The sequence below is a fragment of the Aethalodelphis obliquidens genome, unplaced genomic scaffold (assembly GCF_003676395.1).
Source record: "Aethalodelphis obliquidens isolate GAN/ISIS:26980383/991018 unplaced genomic scaffold, ASM367639v1 scaffold53, whole genome shotgun sequence".
In the NCBI taxonomy this organism is placed as follows: domain Eukaryota; kingdom Metazoa; phylum Chordata; class Mammalia; order Artiodactyla; family Delphinidae; genus Aethalodelphis; species Aethalodelphis obliquidens.
Window position 1 is genome coordinate 3,721,630 of NW_020837997.1, and position 19,402 is coordinate 3,741,031.

A 19,402-nucleotide genomic window follows, 5' to 3' on the forward strand; every position below is an offset into this window, starting at 1 on the left:
AGCCACACCCAACAAGCTGGATGCCTGCCAGTAATGCCCCCACAAGGCGCAAGAGCTGCAGGGAGGGCCTGGAGTCACTTGTGGTGATAATGTCTCTTCGTTTTGACCCCAGGGAAAAGGCTCGGCTGGAGCTGCTGAGCCCTGGACCCCTGTGACCAGGGAGAGCCACTTGCGCTGGGGGTTTTGTACAGAATTCCACTACCTTGCCCACTTTGCCTGAGATAGATTTTTTGTCAGCTCTTGTCACGCTAAGTGACAGTACACTAAGTTTCCTGTTTAAATAAACTTACTTAGGTAAATGAAGAAGAAAAAAAAAAGACGTAGTGACTTATACCGCAACACTGCAACACTGGTTTGGGTAGTGCAGAGTGGTGGCCGATATCACTACTTTGTGAGGAGATCCTGGGTCTCCTGAACTCTAGACCCAAACACCCCACCGCCCCCATGAAAGCTCCTAGCTGCCCAGGTACCAGACACAGGGACACCTGAAACCCTCAGCAGCCCTTCCCCCACCCCCGGCCCCACGCGATGGTTCCCTTCTGCCCCCATGTGCCTCAACCTGGTGTGCCTGACCACCCTCCACAACTGTGGCCAGATGATCCTGGAAGAACAGTTGACCCTGTCACTCCCTATGCAGACCCTCCAAAGGCTCTCAGTGGACACCTGAGCCCTCTGCGACCCAGCCCGGCCCGGCTCCAAGGCCCATCTGCAGTGCGTCAACGCTCACCCTGCTCCCCCGCCAAGGTGGCACAGCGCCCGCCATCTCTGCCACTTCACTCCTGCGTGGCAGTCCCTCCAGACGCCCTTCACTTTGTTCCATGTCTAGCTCACGCTGGCTCACATGTAGTAGATGCGACTGGCCGCCTGCCCAGCATCCACACCTTCTTCTTTCTTCCTGAGTCCCTGATGGTGTCTAGAGCTGCAGAATCGACCAGCCCAGATGGCTGCTGCTCTAGCACATTCGTTAAAAGCGCCATCGCATCTCCTCACTGACTGAATGGGGACTTGGGTTACTCGTGGCCAAGTGTCCTCATGGGTGCATCACCTCCACAACAGGTTCAGCGTCCACCTCACAAACCTCTGCCGGCCCCCGCCCTGCAGCAGTGACCACCCCTCCCACACCCCAACATCCAGCCCCCCGACCCGCCTTCCCCCACAAAGAGCTGGGGCTGAACCCACCCAACGAATGACAGAGCGGGGGGAGCACAGACCCAGCCTGAGGGAGTGGTGTGTGACTCTGTGGCTGGGAACAGCAGGGAGGCCAGGACGCTTGTCCCACCCACTCTGTGGAACCTGCACACAGGCTGTGGGTTCCCCCTCCCCAGAGCCTGAGGTATCACATTGCCTGCTTTCCTGCCATTTCCCTTGTCGTAAAGATGAGACCCTCAGGATGCAAACAGTGAACAACAATTCTGTGAGTTTCTGCTCGAGAGCCTGGCCTATTCTGTTACAAGGGAGCAAGGCAAGTGCTAGAGACTTTCTCCATGAGGCACCTGGAAAACACAAGGCCCCAAAGGTCCACACACCTGCCTCAGAGATGATTCAGGGCACCGACGTGCACTTGGGGAATGCCTATGCAGTGGCACGCCTAAACTCTGTGGTCAGAAACTCCTGGACCTGAGTCCTGGCCCTGCCAACTTCTTGCCATGGGACCCTAGCACGTCTCAATACCACACCAAGCCCATTTTCTCAGCGGGGGAGCTGTGACTAGGGTGAGAGGTTACCTCTCCAGTGGGTTCCCCCCCACCGCTTACCTGAATGCCTGGTTCTCGCGGTTGTTCTGGAGGGCAATGGTTTCCACCTCAGGACCCCCATCCGCTATGAACCTGGCCAACTTTTCTGCGAGGTTCTTGACCTCTTCATCCTCTGGGGGTGAAACTTTAAGCAGGCTGTCAGTACTGAGCTCAACTCACCACACCCAACAGCCTAATTTCTGCTAAGAACCCCGGGCAACAAGAGGGGTTTATTTTAGGAACAATACAAAGAAAAACAGGCAAATGGGAATCAGATTACTGCACTGGAACCAAACACCTGAATTAATATAATAATATATCTTGAGCTTCTGCCCCCCACACCCGACCCCTTCCCACCCCATATGTCTGGGGGTTTTGGACCCACACTGGGACATGGGAACAGAATGTGAGGGAGAGTCTGGGTCCAGGCTGGAGGAGAGATGGGAATCCCCACCTCAGTCTTTCTGCTGGCAGCTGTCCCCCCAGGTCACATGGGGAGATGGGCCTGGCCCACCTCTCCTGGGAAGAAGGTCAGGGCAAGGGACTGCAAGTGACAGACATGATGAACCAACGTCTGTGGCCCACATTTGGCTTAAACATCAACCCCCCTGCTGCCCACCAGCACCTGGCTGGGGTTTCACTTCATTACAGCTGGAGACCAGGCAGCATCTCACCCTCCCGACACTCATCCCACCAGCTGACCGTTTTTGTCTCCTGGCCCCCCTCGACCAGTGTCAGTCACTGCATTTGTCTCTAGGTGTCCTCAGTGCCCAGCACGCATCAGGTGCTCATTAGCACTTGTGAAAATGACCATGAACCAAGGGGCAAATGTTCCTCCCCTGTGCCCCGTTTACATGCACAGGGCTGAGCTCCTGGACATGACCTTGACCTTTACCTTGACCCTTAGATTTCGTCTCAGAGCACTGGCAGGGAGGGCAGTGCTGGTCCCAGCATGACCCCAGCTCCCTGGGAGGGCATAGACCTGCACTGTCAACGCCACCCCACACCACGAAGGGTTCCAGGAAAGGAACCCCGATTCCACCTGGGGCGTGGTTTGTCCACACGCCTCCCTAGAACCTCCCACCCCCTTCAGCCACCTACCTTTCTGAGAGGCTGCCTGCAACTTCTGTGCTTCCTTTCTTATCTCAGCCACCTTCTTTCTGTAGTAGAGGAATTCCCTGCTATTCTTATCATGCAAAAACCTGGAGAGTTTTGTAAAACAAAGAGTGTAAAATGAGCAACGGGGATGGGTGGACCCATGCAGCTTCTGAAGACATACTGTGCAAAAAGCAAGCTGGTGAGCAGAGACACCTCGATGGGGCCCAAAAATAAGTCTCCACACCACACTGGGGCCCCTTGCTACCTCTGGTGTGAATTAGAAAGCTCTCAGAACAGTATCTGGCCCACGCAAGTAAGCACCCAGCCCCGGGCAGCTTCAGTCACCACCAGGGTTTTACAAGAACATTTGCATGTACTAACATGTGGCAAGAACATTAAGTAGCAGTGGTCTTCCCCTCCCAGAAGTACTTACGAAAATGCTGGGTTATCCTTGTAGTTCTCCATAGCTACTTTTTCTAACTCGGGGCCTCCTTCTGCCACAAAGCGGGCCAATTTCTCTATCACTTTCCGAGTCTCGGCTCCCTCTGGGGGTGAAACTTTAAGGAGGCTGTCAGTACTGGGGTTCAACTCACACACCCCACAGTCAACAGGCACACTCTCTCTACGGACCACAAGGACAGAGGGGTCGGGGGAGAAGAGGGTGAAATGCGGGAGGTTGTCGGGCGTCCCGGGTCCATGCACAAAGCACCATGATGAGGGGTGAGTCGGTCTAGACAGCCTTTGCGAGACATGCTGGAGGGAGAAAAGTGTGTGAGCCTCCCAAAGGCCAAGCCAGTCCCCAGGCTGGCAGGGAGATGTTGGAAAACATAGCCACCCTCCCCCTCCTTTTGTGGAATGCTCGATCCCTTTCTTTACCAGTGTTCAGTACAATAAATCAATTCCCTTTCATCCTTCAAAGACAAATTCTTTTTTTTCAAATATCATTACAAACTCTGATTTTAAGATGTCAGTGGGTTGCAATCCAACACAATTAATATCATCACAGAAGCTCAATCACCCCCTCTGTGGCCAGTGGAGCCTCTTCAAGCTGGCTCCCGAGGCCTTTGGACATGACCCCAGTCTCTGATGGCCTCCTCGATACCTGCTGGGACAGGGCACTTCAGGATCATCTCAGACACTTCCTGCCCAGACCTAGAGCCAGCCATTTCTCCAAGAAGTCCTGGTTTCCATGAGTGAGAACATGTGTTTCCAGACCAACATCTGGGAGCTAGGGACACTCATTGCAATGGGTTTAATTGTTACCTCAGAGCACTTTCAGTGAACACCACTAAAAAATATATTTTGGGGGCTTCCCTGGTGGCGCAGTGGTTGAGAGTCCGCCTGCCGATGCAGGGGACACGGGTTCGTGCCCCGGTCCGGGAAGATCCCACGTGCTGCGGAGCGGCTGGGCCCGTGAGCCATGGCCGCTGGGCCTGCGTGTCCGGAGCCTGTGCTCCGCAACGGGAGAGGCCACAACAGTGAGAGGCCCGCATACCGACAAAAAAAACAAAACAAAAAATACACATATATGTGTGTATATATATATATACACACACACACACACATATATATACGTATATATTTTTTTATTAGCCTCCACTTTGAGCCACATGGAACTTGCTTTTGTATTTACTGCTGGCCTGTTTCTGAGACTGTCAGCCACCATACAGCTCACATCCCTCATGAAAACTCCCAGAAGAAATTTCTTGATGTCAGTCAGTGCTTAGGAATGTTTGCTCCTCCTGGCAATGGGGCCAGACACTGAGCCTGTGGCCACTCTTATTCCCCCTGCTGCTTGTACTGCCAGGAAGCTCGCGGGGTTGGGGTGGCGGGGTACAACATGTGGCCTAAGGAGGACCTATAAGAGGTCTCAGAGACATTCTGTGTCCACCTTTTTCCTAAGCCTCATCCTCCTCCCACATGCCTGGCAACGACCCTGACCTGGTCACTTTACAAGCACAGGTGCTTTTCTGAGGTTGTATCAACAGCAGGCCATAAAAGCCTCAAGGGCCTTGAGACACCCACTGCCCCTCATAAAGTAGCAGTTCCCAGCAGGGTACCATTGAACTGCCAGGGCCCCTCTCTGAGGAAACACCACACTCACTGACTCCATTCTGACTAATGCTCCAAACTTCGAGGTTGGCCCCTGATCTGTTTAGATGCACGGCCTGAAGCCGGCACCCTCATCCAGAACAAGAGGCCTAGAGGCTGTCGTGGCATGATTATATGGTCGCTTCAGTCTGTCCTGTCAGGGAGACATGACTGTGCCAGCCATCCTGGAGCAGAGGTGGCCTAGGGCCAGGACTTCACACAGCTCGTTCTCCACACAGCACCGAAGTCTCGTTCTGAATATGGTCATGGCTGGATGCACTAGGAGTGCCACCATCACCACCCTCCTCCGCCCTCCTCCACCATGGGGCTGGAACTGGCTCACCCAAGGCCAATGACTGTCCTTCCCTGGGCAGGAGAGCACGCCCTCCAACCGGCACGCTCATACCTCTGGCCCAAACTCGTGGAGACAAGTACCCGCACTGAGGAGCTCCTCTTCTAGTACTGGATGAGGAGGGCACAAGTGAATGCTCCCCTGAGAACGCCCCCCCGGAGGCCAGCCCCCACACAAGTGGACAGTGGGTCCCACAGCTCCCAGGATGAAGCCCACACTCTGCAGCCCCTCCGTGCTCCCCATGCTCTGCTCCCCACCCCTTCCTTCACCTCGCTCATCCTGAAGGCACCCCCTGACCACAGCCCCAAGCACCCCACAGCCCTGGCTGCGCTGTCCCCGGTGCCCGTGGACCCTGCTGGAGCAGCTGGAGGGGCAGCCGTGGAAGGGGGGCAGCAGCCCCGGCCCCTCACCTTTGATCTCCAGCCACTGTTCATAGTCCTCCTCCTCGTCCTCGTCAGGAGACTGGAAGACGCTCGGGCGGCTGGCCACGGGCAGCTGCTTGGCATGCACGTAGTTCTTCATCTGGCCCGGCGGGCTACTGATGAGGGGGGGCCTCTTCCCGGTGCGCGGGAGCACACGAGGCGGGGCAGCGGGCGCACTCGGGCGGGCATCTTGGGATACAAGGAAGGATACCCACACTCAAGGTCTGTGGTGCAGGTTTCCTATCTTCCTGCCTAACCTGCACACCCTGAGCCCCAAGTGGCTGGGTTCTTAACTTCTCGCATAGCACTGGTAGGCAGTGGGTGACCAGAAGCACTCAGGGAGGACGCCACCCCCATTTTACAGATGAGGACCCCTGAGGCGCAGAGAAGAACCTACTGTGGTCACCCAGCCCAGGACTCTGCAGGCGGCAACTCTGGCAGTAGGTGCCTCTGATGCCTATATCCATAGACTAGGGATGCTGCAGCTCTTCCGGATGAGACCTGAACCCCCACGTCCAGCTTACACTCACTCCCTCTGCTTGCCAGTAGCGGGCTGGAGCCAGTCTATTTGGGACTTTTCAAACACGACTCATGGCATGAGACCCTGCAGTGAAGAGCTCATATAGCCCTTTCTCCCTCTCTGTGGGCAAACTTGGCCTTGGGTTAACTGTCTTCACTGTTACCTGGGAAACCTGACAAAGGTTGAAGGTCAGCTGTTTCACCAGTAACTTTCTTACAGTAAAAATGAGACTGGTAAACTGCACAACCACAGATACAGGTGGGCTTCCCACAGGTGGTGATTCTCACACCTGGCGTGTCCCATGGGGCTCCTGTGGGCCAAGCGCCCCCGCCCCCCGCCCCCGCCCGAAGAGGGTCCTGTTCCTTGCGCCTGGGCTGCCGCTCTGACTCAAGCCTGGGGCATGCTTAGTCCTGGCCCCTACCCCCTGGATTGAAACCTGGCTTCTTTGTCTCCACTTCTTGGGGGTAAGCATCTAGAGGGCAAGGCCTGCACTCTCCCCTTGGGCGTTTAGCGTGAGGACGCGTAGGATGAGGGCGCTCAAGGAACGGGGGGTGAGAGGAGCAAGTCTGAGGCGGGACCTGCCAGTTCTGAGGTGCTGAGGGACCCTTGGGAGAGAAAGCCAGCAGGGGGAGCTCTAGGAGGAGGTGAGATGGGACAGGGGGGACTGCACTCACCTGTGCTGGTCTGTGCCTTCTGCAACTTCAGAAACTGCTGCAAGAAGCTGCCGTCGTTGGCAAACTTGTTGGAAACATTAGAGTTGTGTGCGTTTGCAATTCTAGACCCGAGACAGAGGACAGACAGCGTAAGCCTTGAGAAGAGGGGAGGGAGCACGCCTTGCCGGCCTCAGTCCCACCCCCACCCCTGTATTCTCACCTAAGGGGACCCAAAACAGGCCCCCAAAGATGCCAGGGAACAACTGAGTGCACAGAGCAGTCTTCAGAGTAGTAAGATGGAACAATCTTGTTCTAGTCAAAGCAATCCCACCTGTGCTGGTGTTCTCTCTACCCGCATGTTGACCTTCCTGGTCCAAAGGGCCTCCCCAAGAAGATGGCTCAGAACCACCTGCCATACTTATTGTTAACAAATCATCTGGGCTATCACTGATGCTTACGTCTGTTTTCCCAGCTAGACTGCAGAGTTCTCAAAGGCAGGGCCTATGTCTGTACCTGCGTGTGACCGCAGTTCCATGCCTGGGTCAGCCAGCGCTTCTGTGGGTTTCACATGTGCAGAGGAAAATACCCAAAGCAATTTCTTGGTGGGAGAATTACAGGGGAATTTTATATTTTTATTACTTTCTCTTTTTGAAAAGAATATGTTTTATTTTGAAATAAGAAAAATTTATTTTTAACGAACACAAAAGCAAACCCAGGGGCCTAAATGTTTAATTCAAATTCATCTTTCCTTATCAAAAAAGTGATAGAAGCTCATTATGAGCAAATGGGAACGTGGAAAAAATCAGAAACGTAGAAAGCAAGGAGAAAACCCTAAAAAAGTCTCCTTACCTCACAAGAGCCACAATTAATACTTTGATATACTTCTTTGATTTGCCCCTTAGATTAGAAATAGAGGAAATAAGGCTGTGATCATAGCATATATTCTACTTCTTTCATCTTTTCCTACAGCATACTATCTTGCTCTAACCTCAGAAACTCCTCGTATGTGCTGCTTTTAGGGGCACATCCATCATACAGACACACCCAATAACTGAAAAAGCTCAGGGAGCCCATAGGTCTGAACTTTTTCCTTTAAAGTAAAGTTTTATCCTCCTAGAAATCCGTTCTAATGAAGTAAAAGTGGAAAAAAACCTAAGTAGTCAACAAGGGGCACTGGTTAAATAAATTATGAGACATCCATAAGGCAGATGGAGTGGCCCTGAAAAGTTAAATTCTTATAAATAAAGCAACCAAGCACAACGTTAAATGAAAAACAAAAAGGCAGGATATAAAACAGTACCTACAGGGTGGTCCTACTTATGTGAAAATATATTTGACTGAAAAATTGTTACAAAAATCCATCAAATGCAACCAGCACTTGCCTCTGGGTTGCAGGGTTACAACTGATTTTATTTCTTCCTCATTTTCTTCTCCTCTACTTCCCAGGTTTTCTACCACATATATGAATTATCTTTAAAGTTAAAAAACAAAAGAGAGAGAGAAGGCAGTAAAAGTTATTTTATATGAAAGAGAAAGTTCTGCTGATAACCAGCCTTGGCATTAAACAAGCAGGGCCTTCTAGTGACCCTGGCCTTATCCTCATGCTGTGTGCACCTCCCTCAGGAGGGACAGAAAGAAGGCAGGGACAATGAAGGACAAGAAAATACTTTGGGGGGAATTCTCTGGCGGTCCAGTGGTTAGGACTCCGCACTTTCACTGCCAAGGGCCTGGGTTCAATCCCTGGTCAGGGAACTAAGACCCCACAAGCCACACGGTGCGGCCAAAAAAAACCCCCCAAAAACCACTTCGGGTCAGCAGCATGTCAGCACATGAATCCCACTTGAAAACCACCCATAACAAATGGCAGAGGCTTCCCTGGTGGCGCAGTGGTTAAGAATCCACATGCCAATGCAGGGGACATGGGGCCCTGGTCCGGGAAGATCCCACATGCCGCGGAGCAACGAAGCCCATGCGCCACAACTACTGAGCCTGCGCTCTGGAGCCCGGCCACAACTAATGAAGCCTGCGCCTGGAGCCTATGCTCTGCAACAAGAGAAGCCACCGCAATAAGAAGCCCTCGGCAACTAGAGAGAGCCTACGCACAGCCACGAAGACCCAACGCAGCCAATAAATAAATAAATTTTAAAAATTCATTTTTTTAAAAAATGGCAGGGGTTATCACACAGCTGTTAAATGATGGCTTTTGATGAACAGATAAACAAAACATGGTCCATCCACACAATGGAATATTATTCAGCCACCAAAAAAAGGAATGAAGTACTGACACTGCTACAAAGTGATGAACCTTGAAAACATCACGTCCAGTGAAAACAGCCAGACACAAAAGGCCGCGTATTACATGAAATATCTAGAATAGGTAAATCCACACAGACAGAAAGTAGATTAGTCGTTGTCAGGGGCTGAGGGAAGAGGGAATGGGGAGTGATTGCTAATGGGCATGGGGTTTCTTTCTGGAGTGACAAAACGTTCTGGAATTAGTGATAATAGTTGCACAATGCTGTGAATATACTGAAAATCACTAGGTTGTATAGTTTAAAAAGTCAATTTTATGGCATGTAAGTCATATCTTAATATAAATAAATAAAACTTTAACACTGTGGCGGTTCTAAAGAGTTGTAACGCGGGGGGTTGGGGGGAAGCTTTTCCTTTAAAAAGTGGGGGGCGGGGGAAGCGACATATGAAATTGACCACAATTTAGTGAAACAAAGCAATGACATGGGAAGGGAATATATCAAAATGGTTCTCTTGAGGCAACCTGAATGTTTCTTATTTCTGCAGCACGAAATTCTAAGGTGTTCTAAGCTTTTACAATGGGGAAAACAACCTTATTTTCAAAGCTACCTGTACTCTGCACCCACCCGATGTTCCTTTTTGGCTGCCTGATCCTGGCGCTGAGATCCAGCAGCCTCCAGGGGGCCCTCTTGGAAGCAGTCCTACAGGCCTTTCCCATCTTTGTGCAAGTCCTTCCATAACCCCAGGGGTGACAGTCCACAAGCCCACCCACAGATCACTCAACATCCAGTCCCCATGTTCCTGAACACCCTGGAGGTTCCAACAAGAATAAAGTTTAAGTCCCGCCCTCAAGGAGAAGCCACGGACTCTTAGAAAAGGTGGGAGCTGGAACAGAGCCTTAGTGGAGGGCTAACATGCTCCACACTTCAGACCGCAGAGGAAGGGGCTTGTCTCTGTCAACCTCCAGCCTGAAATTCTTGGATCTTGTCACCCTGATCACACCACCCCTGCTCAAAACTCTTGGGTGCCCTCAGAGCCTCTCAGGACAGTCAGGAGGAAACCCTCTCTCCTGGCTCAGAAACAGCCCCTTTGGTGCAGCAGCTCGAGCTGCCTGACACACAGGGGCTCGCCTCCCTTCTGCCCTTTGCTGTCCTTTCCTGCTTCCTCAAAGGGCTGGCTCTGCCTGGGGCCTTCAGAATGCAGAGCCTCTTCTGCATCCCTACGGCAGCTGCTGCATCTGGGAGCACACTGCCTCATGTTACCTACCAGAGCATCCCTTCACAAGTAGACTGTGAGCCCCGTAAAGGCAGAGATGGAATCTGGGTTTTTGCTCCGTGCTGTATTCTTGGTCCCTGGCCCACAACAGGTCAGCAGTAAATAACCACTGAGTGAAAGAGTTGGCAGCCATCCTCTGGGCTCCCATACACCCCTTGTTTCTCTCCTGCCACACAGCCTCCTGAAAGTGCACCTGCGTTCCTCCTTGCACCATCAGGCTGTGGCTAGATGCAGAAACACCTCGACTACTCTCGCAAGCAAAACCCTCTGTTGGTGACCCTCAAAGACCCTAATCCAGTCTCGGGGTAGACTTACTCGCCAGGATGCCGGGGCTGAGGGCTGGCCACCTGATTCTGCTTGGCTTTCTGCTCCATTTTGGCTTCAATTTCCCGTTTCTTCTGAGCAATGAGCTCCTCCTGGTGAAGGATGTTCATGTTCATTTTTCCAGACTTGGGAGGAGCAACCCCAAACCACCGGTTAGCCTTTCCTGGGGAGGGAAAAGAAGTACATCAGAAATCACCTTTGCTCCAAAAACATGCCCAGCAGCTGCTATGGGAGCAGCCCAGTTGCTATGGGAGCAGCCCAGAGCTGCCCTCTCAGGCAGCAACTAACATTCAGATTGACATTCACACATCTGTTCCTTCATTTATTTAGCAAACATTTACTGAGTTATGCACCAGATGCTGTATTTAGCAAACATTTACTGAGTTATGCACCAGATGCTGTACTTGGTGCTAATCAAGACAGAAGGGGCCTCTGCCCATGTGGGATTCACCTCTGGCTGAGGAGACAAAAGACTTGTAACAAAAAAGTAGTTGCAAAATCATGATAAGAGCTCTCTGCTGGAAACAAAAAAAAAGATGAGAAAGCATAACAGAGGACCACCTATACAGCTAGCCAGAAAATAACCGTTAAAAAAGGGGACATTTAAGCTAAAACCAGAAAGATAAAGAGGTGGCTTCCTGAAAAGCCACATGGGGAGTGATCTGGGCAGAGTAAGAAGCAGAGGTCCAATGTGGTCAGAGCAGGCGGTTCCAGGGGTGGGGCTAGCGGGGGTAGGGCAAAATAGGGAGTCTGAGTTTTACTTAAAGGGTTTTAGGAAGTGACTGGGGAGTATTAAGCTGATAAGATCCAACTGGTATTTTTATTTTTAAGATCATTCTGTCTACTGATTGGACAGAGTGCACAGGCAGCAAGGAGACCAACAAGGAGGCTTACTGGCTCCAAGCAAAAGATGATGGTGTCTTCAGACAAGGGTGGTAGTTGTGGAGATGGAGAAGACACCTCGAACGTTCCCCCATGGGACTCAAAATAAAATCCAAATTCTGAAAGCCGATTTTCAAGACGCTGCCAGAGATGGCTCCCCTCCCCACTTCCACTTCATCCCTGACATTCTTCAAAATGACAAGCTCTCAAGGCTTTTGCACTTGCTGTCCCCCTCTGCATAGAAGGCTCTGCCTTCCAGGCCTTCCGATAGTTGGCATCTTCTCATCTCAAGTATCTTCTGCTCAAAAAGGCTTTCCTTGACCACCCAATATCAGCAACCTGCACCTCCACTCTCTCGTATCATTATAACTCACTCTCTGTAAATATTTCCTTTTTTGTGCATTGTGATGCCCCAGTAGAAAGTAGCCTTCAGGAAGGCATGGCCCCGTTTTGGTTACACTACATCCTCAGCAACTAGCACAGTGCCTAGCACACAATGAATATTTCTTCAATGTATCCCAGTCTGGGTGGAGGGCTAGGGCTGGGGTGGGGGAAGAATAAGGCTTGTGCTAAAGTAGGGGCTCTAAAGACCCAGGAAAATGTGTACAGGGAGGCCAAGTGCAGTTCGGAAAAACAGCTTTTCCAGAAAGCGGGATACAGGCCAGTCAGGAGCTGACACGAAGAGAGGCGCAGGACAGCCCAAGGTTGCCACTGGCTCGGGGAGCGGAGGTCTGAGCAGCCCTGAAGGCGGTTATTTCGGAAAGCAGGCGCAGGGCAGATCCCGGTGGCGGCCTTTAAGGAAAGCCTGGCGTCCTCAGCAAACCAGCGGTTGGGGGGGGTGGGCGGGGGCGGGGTAACTGGGTCTGGGGTCTCGGGAGACGGGGGTGGTGCAGAAGCCGCCTCTTCCAGCCACCGGGAAGCTGAGGCTAAGGGCCGGCGGGTTGAGGTAGGCCCGACGGTAGGGCTAAGCAAAGACTCAGCCCGAACACCCAGGCAGACGCTTGCGGGGAGGCGGGGGCTGTTACCTGCAACATCCCGGTTGTCCATCTTGAGACTCATCCAATCCCACAATGCTCCGGCGCCACCGGGGGCGGAGGGGTGGTGGCGGCGGGGGGCGCTTGTTATAGTACGCATGGCCTGATGGGAGATGTAGTCCACGTCGGCAAGCCACGCCCTGCCATTGCTTGGACACCTGGGGTCTTCACCCTAGGAATGCAAACCTCAGCCCATCGGAAATCTCCGGTCACAGTCTCGCGGACCAGATGGTGTCGCCTTTTCTCAGACCTTCCCGGAGCCGCGGCCACTCCAAATACAAACTACATGTCCCAGGATGCTTTGTACAGAAGCTCTCGCGAGAAACGCGAGGCGCTCCCGGCCCCGCCCCGTGCGCCTGCTTCCGCCTACCTGTGGCGGCAGTTTGTTGTTGGGGAGGCCAAAATGGCGGCTCAGGCGGCGGCGGCGGCTCAGGCTGCGGCGGCCCAGGCAGCGCAGGCCGAGGCGGCTGAGTCGTGGTACCTGGCGCTCCTGGGCTTTGCCGAACACTTCCGCACTTCCAGCCCGCCCAAGATCCGCCTGTGTGTGCACTGCTTGCAGGCCGTGTTCCCCTTCAAGCCGCCGCAGCGCATTGAGGCCCGAACACACCTGCAGCTCGGTTCCGTGCTCTACCACCACACCAAGAACAGCGAGCAGGCGCGCAGCCACCTGGAGAAGGCGGTGAGCGCGGGCCGGGCCGCAAGGGTGGAGGTGCAGGCTCTTTTCTGAGCTTGGGCTGAGGGGTCGCGACCCTGGCGGGCGGGGGCCGCCGGCGCCGCTCCTCCGGGACCTGGGGCGTGACTTCCGCACCAGCAGCAAGACCCCGAAGACGTGAGCCTCTCAGGGGACCCGAGGGAACTCGCCCCGTACCGTACTTAATGTTTCTGGTGACAGGCAGAGGCCTAGGACTCCGGTCCGGGTACTCCGAGAGTTGCCTCTTTCAGGAGCAACAGGGTTGTGTCCCCATCAGTGATGAGGGGAGTCATAGGTGAGAGGCAGAGGCCCAGAACCTAGAGGCAGTCGTTTGAAGTCCTGTAAAAGGCAGAACTGGGCGGGGGGTGGGGGGGGTGTCTGGATTCCAGAGCTCAGGGCTCCTGCTTTCTCCGTATCTACCTGTGACTTCTCTTTCTCCCACCATCCACTCAACCGTCCCCTTCAGAGGGCAGGCCCTATCTTCCCATGTTGACCTGTGGGATCTTGGTGCCTCAAAAAATGTGGGAAAGTGGCCATCATTCTGCCCTTTCTGGCTGTGCAGTTCTTTCTACTCAGAGCAACACTGCACTCCTGTCATATGGTGTCTCCAATTGCTGTTCACCCAGCTTTATTCTGCTTAGAGGAGGGACTTCTCTTTTTTTCTTTTTTTTTTAATGGTTACTTTCCTCTCTTCCTGCCAGAGGTATGAGATGAGTTTTTTTCTTGTTTTTTTTTTGATGTTGGGAGTAGGAGTTTATTAATTTATTTATGTATTTTTGCTATGTTGGGCCTTGGTTTCTGTGCGAGGGCTTTCTCTAGTTGTGGCAAGCGGGGGCCACTCACTATCGCGGCCTCTCATTGCAGAGCACAGGCTCCAGATGCGCAGGCTCAGTAGTTGTGGCTCACGGGCCTAGTTGCTCCGCGGCATGTGGGATCCTCCCAGACCAGGGCTCGAACCCATGTCCCCTGCATTAGCAGGCAGATTCTCAACCACTGCGCCACCAGGGAAGCCCAAGACTTCTTGAATACAGTCAACTTCGATTTTAAAAATGTATTGATCCTGAGGTAAATCTGAACCCACCGGTGGCTAGTAACAAATTGCCTTTGGTAGGATAATCAGATCTTTGTTTTGCAGGCTGTAAAGAGTTGGAAGGGGACTTTAGTTCTTTCTTGATCCACTTCTTGTTTCACGAATGAGGCAGTATGGGCCCAAAGAGGTAAAGTGATTTGCCCAAAGCCACACAGCAACTTATTAACAAAATTGAGCTCAAACCTAGGCTCAAGGGCTTCCCTGGTGGTGCTGTGGTTAAGAATCCACCTGCCAATGCAGGGGACACGGGTTCGAGCCCTGGTCCGGGAAGATCCCGCACCGAAGCCGGTGCGCCACAACTACTGAGCCTGCACTCTAGAGCTCCCGTGCCACAACTACTGAAGCCCGTGCACCTAGAGCCCGTGCTGCGCAATGAGAAGCCACTGCAATGAGAAGCCCGCGCACCGCAACAAAGAGTAGCCCCCTCTCGCTGCGACCAGAGAAATCCCGTGCGCAGCAATGAAGACCCAACGCAACGAAAAATTAAAAAATAATAATAATAATAATAATAAATAAATTTACAACAACAACAAAAAAATCTAAGGTCAAGATCGCCAGGGTCCATGCCAAGACGATAAGTCGTGGGTGGTTGTTGTGTTTTTTTTTTTTTTAATTAATTAATTAATTAATTTTTGGCTGTGTTGGGCCTTCATTGCTGCCGCAGGCTTTCTCTAGGAGCAGTGTGCAAGGGCTACTCTTCGTTACGGTGCACGGGCTTCTCGTTGCAGTGTCTTTTTTTTTTTTTTTTTTTGGGGACCCGGGGCTCTCCCCGTTGTGGCCTCTCCCGTTGCGGAGCACAGGCTCCAACGCGCAGGCTCAGCGGCCATGGCTCACAGGCCCAGCTGCTCCGTGGCATGTGGGATCTTCCCGGACCGGGGCACGAACCCGTGTCCCCTGCATCGGCAGGTGGACTCTCAACCACTGCACCACCAGGGAAGCCCCGCAATGTCTTCTCTTGTTGTGGAGCACAGGCTCTAGGCGCGTGGGTTTCAGTAGCTGTAGCACATGGGCTCAACAGTTGTGGCTGACAGGCTCTAGAGCGCAGGCTCAGTAGTTGTGGCGCACGGGCTTAGTTGCTCTGCAGCATGTGGGATCTTTCCGGACCAGGGCTTGAACCCGCGTTCCCTGCACTGGCAGGCAGATTCTTAACTGCTACGCCACCGGGGAAGTCCAAGTCGTTGTTTTTGTGAAGTTCTTTTCTTTCATTCATTCAGCAGATATTTAATTAGCTCACACTGGGTGCCAAGACCTATTCTAGGTGCTGGGGATCAACAGTGACTAAAGCAGTCCTTGCCCACAGAAGCTTATGTTTTTGTGAGGGAGACAAACAATGAATATATAGTAAAAGGTTAGGCAGCGATAGAAGAACCATGAAAACCAGGGTGAGGGTTGGAGTTGACAGGGAGCTATTTTTAGCAAAGGTAATGAGGGAGTCTCTATTTGTGGGAGTCACATTTGAACAGAGTCCTGAATGAGGTGGGGGAGCAAGCCTTGAGAAGCGCTCAGAGTTTCAGGTCAATCCCTAGGAGTGCCTGAGCTGTTGGTGACTGGTTGATATCAGGGTCTCTCCTGAGCAGTGATGAGGCTGAGATCAAACGAAGTGTCAAGCTTCCTTGGGTGTGGGAAGGGTGGAGGCTGTGACTGCCCGGGCCTGACTCCCAGTGCCTTTAGTGGATGTGCTGGTTCTGAAGCTCTCCCTTCGCTCAGTTAACAACAAATCCTGCCACCTCCTTTCCCTTGTCTTCAGGCCATTCAGCCTGTTTCTTTTTTGTTTTCTTTTTTTAATTTGAAATATTGTAGGGTCTTTTTTAATTTTTATTTAATTAATTTATTTTTGGCTGCATTGGGTCTTCGTTGCTGTGCGCGGGCTTTCTCTAGTTGTGGCAAGCGGGGGCTACTATCGTTGTGGTGCACGGGCTTCTCATTGCGGTGGCTTCTCTTGTTGTGGAGCACGGGCTCTAGAGCACAGGCTCAGTAGTTGTTGCGCACAGGCTTAGTTGCTCCACGGCATGTGGGATCTTCCGGACCAGGGCTCGAACCCATGTCCCCTGCATTGGCAGGTGGATTCTTAACCACTGCACCACCAGGGAAGCCTTATGGTAGTTCTATTTTTAATTTTTTGAGGAACCTCCATACTGTTTTCCATAGTGGCTGCACCAATTTACAGTCCAACAGTGCACAAGGGCCCCCTTTTCAGGGCTTCCCTGGTGGCACAGTGGTTAAGAATCCGCCTGCCAATGCAGGGGACATGGGTTCGAGCCCTGGTCCGGGAAGATCCCACATGCCACAGAGCAACTAAGCCCGTGCGCCACAACTACTGAGCCCGCAAGCCACAACTAGTGAAGCCCACGTGCCTAGAGTCCATGCACCACAACGAAGAGTAGCCCCCGCTCGCCACGACTAGAGAAAGCTCATGTGCAGCAACGAAGACCCAACACAGCCAAAAATAAAATAAATGAAATAAATAAAATTATTTTTTTTAAAAAAGGGACTTTAACTTAAATAGACGTTTCTCCAAAGAAGATAGCCAATAGGCTCATGAAAAGATGCTCAGCATTGCTAGTTATTAGAGAAATGCAAATCAGAACTACATTGAGGTATCACCTCACACCGGTCAGAATGGCCATCATCAAAAAGTCTACAAATAATAAATGCTAGAGCGTGTGTAAAGGAAAGGAAACCCTCCTGCACTGTTGGTGGGAATGTAAATTGGTACAGCCACTGTGGGGAACAGTATGGAGGTTCCTTAAAATAGAGTTGTTGGGCTTCCCTGGTGATGCAGTGGTTAAGAATTCACCCACCAATGCAGGGGACACGGGTTGGAGCCCTGGTCCGGGAGGATCCCACATGCCTCGGAGCAACTAAGCCCGTGCGCCACAACTGCTGAGCCTGTGCTCTAGAGCCCGCGAGACACAACTGTTGATCCCACGCGCCACAACTACTGAAGCCTGTGTGCCTAGAGCCCATGCTCTGCAACAAGAGAAGACACCGCAATGAGAAGCCCGCACACTGCAACGAAGAGTATCTCCCACCTGCTGCACCTAGAGAAAGCCCATGGGCAGCAACGGAGACCCAGTGCAGCCAAAAATAAAATAAATAAAATAAATAAAAATTTTTTTTTAAATCTAAAAAAAAAAAACAAAAGATGCCGGCAGCAATGTATATATTAAACAACAAAAAAAAGTGGAGTTGTCATATGATCCAGCAATCCCACTCCTGGACATATATCGGGAAAAGATGAAAACTCATTCAAAAAGCTACGTGCGCTGAAATGTTCATAGCAGCACTGTTTATAATAGCCACAACATGGAAGCAACTTAAATGTCCATCAATGGATGAATGGATAAAGAAATGTGGTATATGTATACATAATAGACTACTACTTATCCATAAAAAAGAATGAAATAATGCCATTTGCAGCAACATGGATGGACCTAGAGATTATCATACTAAGTGAAGTAAGTCAGACAGAGAAAGACAAATAGCACATGAGATCACTTATATGTGGAATTTAAAATATGATACAAATGAACTTATTTCAAACAGAAAACAGACTCACAGACATAGAAGACAATCTTATAGTTACCAGGGGGAAAAGCGGTAGGGGAAGGATAAATTAGGAGTTTGGGATTATCAGGTACAAAGTACTATATATGAAACAGATAAACAACAAGGTATAGCACAGGAAATTATATTCAGTATCTTGTAATAAGCCATAATGAAAAAGAATATGAAAAAGTATATGTATGAATATATGTAACTTAATCACTTTGATGTAAACCAGAAACTAACACAGCAGTGTAAATGAACTATACTTCAGTTAAAAAATAAAAATATATAAGCGCTTGAGCATTTGTGGATTTTGGCATCCTCAAGGGCTCCTGGAACCAATCCCCTGAGGATACTGAGGGACAATTGTATCTTCTCCCATTCTCTCCATTCTGCCTTTTTGTTTTGTTAATAGTTTCCTTCCGGTGCAAAAGCTTTTTAGCTGGGTGTAGTCCCATTTGTTTATTTATTTTTTTAATTTATTTATTTATTTAATTTTGGTTGCATTGGGTCTTCGTTGCTGCGTGGGCTTTCTCTAGTTGCAGCGAGCGGGGGCTACTCTTCATTGCGGTGCGCGGGCTTCTCATTGCGGTTGCTTCTCTTGTTGTGGAGCACAGGCTCTAGGTGCGCGGGCTTCAGTAGTTGTGGCTCGCAGGCTCTAGAGTGCAGGCTCAGTAGTTGTGGCACACGGGCTTAGTTGATCCGCGGCATGTGGTATCTTCCCGGACCAGGGCTTGAACCTGTGTCCCCTGCATTGGCAGGCGGATTCTTAACCACTGCGGCACCAGAGAAGCCCCCATTTGTTTATTTTTGCTTTTGTTTCCCTTGCCTGAGGAAACAGATCCAGAAAAATATTGCTAAGGTTGATATCAAAGAGTACACTGCTCATGTTTTCTTCTAGGAGCTTTATGGTTTCAGGTCTTTAAGTCTTTCATCCATTTTAAGTTTATTTTTTTATATAGAGTGAGAAAGTAATTCAGTTTGATTCTTTTGCATGTGGCTGTCCAGTTTTCCCAGCACCATTTTTTAAAAATATTTATTTATTTATTTATTTATTTATGGCTTAGTTGGGTCTTTGTTGCAGCACGCGGGATCTTTCATTGCAGTGCGTGGGCTTCTCTCTAGTTGTGGTGCTCAGGCTTCTCTCTAGCTGTGGTGCGTGGGCTCAGTTGCCCCACAACATGTGGGATCTTAGTTCCCCAGCCAGGGATCGAACCCACGTACCCTGCATTGGAAGGCTGATTCTTAACCACTGGACCACCAGGGAAGTGCCCCAAACACCATTTATTGAAGAGGCTGTCTTTTCCCCATTATGTATTCTTACCTCTTTTGTCATAGATTAATTGGCTGTATAAGTATGGATTTATTTCTGGGCTGTCTGTTCTCCATTGATCTATGTGTCTGTTTTTGTGCCATTACCATACTGTTTTTATTG

The 19,402-nt window shown here is 51.0% G+C and overlaps 2 protein-coding genes across 5 annotated transcripts in view; one reads left to right on the forward strand and one right to left on the reverse strand.

Moving 5' to 3' along the window:
* SUGP1 (SURP and G-patch domain containing 1) overlaps positions 1–12,757 on the reverse strand; it is a 29,958-nt gene extending 17,201 nt beyond the window's left edge. The window contains exons 1-7 of one of the 3 annotated variants that reach the window (XM_027084814.1): positions 12,629–12,757; positions 10,713–10,884; positions 6,891–6,991; positions 5,685–5,885; positions 3,265–3,388; positions 2,835–2,935; positions 1,755–1,878 (exon numbers count right to left, since the gene is read on the reverse strand). In XM_027084814.1, coding sequence (XP_026940615.1) covers positions 1,755–1,878; positions 2,835–2,935; positions 3,265–3,388; positions 5,685–5,885; positions 6,891–6,991; positions 10,713–10,884; positions 12,629–12,737 — 932 coding nt within the window. In that variant the 5' untranslated portion in view covers positions 12,738–12,757. The remainder of the gene's footprint in view (positions 1–1,754; positions 1,879–2,834; positions 2,936–3,264; positions 3,389–5,684; positions 5,886–6,890; positions 6,992–10,712; positions 10,885–12,628) is intronic. The other 2 variants (XM_027084816.1, XM_027084817.1) reach the window with 2 other exon arrangements.
* A 249-nt stretch (positions 12,758–13,006) lies between these two features.
* MAU2 (MAU2 sister chromatid cohesion factor) overlaps positions 13,007–19,402 on the forward strand; it is a 33,454-nt gene continuing 27,058 nt past the window's right edge. The window contains exon 1 of one of the 2 annotated variants that reach the window (XM_027084818.1): positions 13,007–13,316. In XM_027084818.1, coding sequence (XP_026940619.1) covers positions 13,041–13,316 — 276 coding nt within the window. In that variant the 5' untranslated portion in view covers positions 13,007–13,040. The remainder of the gene's footprint in view (positions 13,317–19,402) is intronic. The other variant, XM_027084819.1, reaches the window with a different exon arrangement.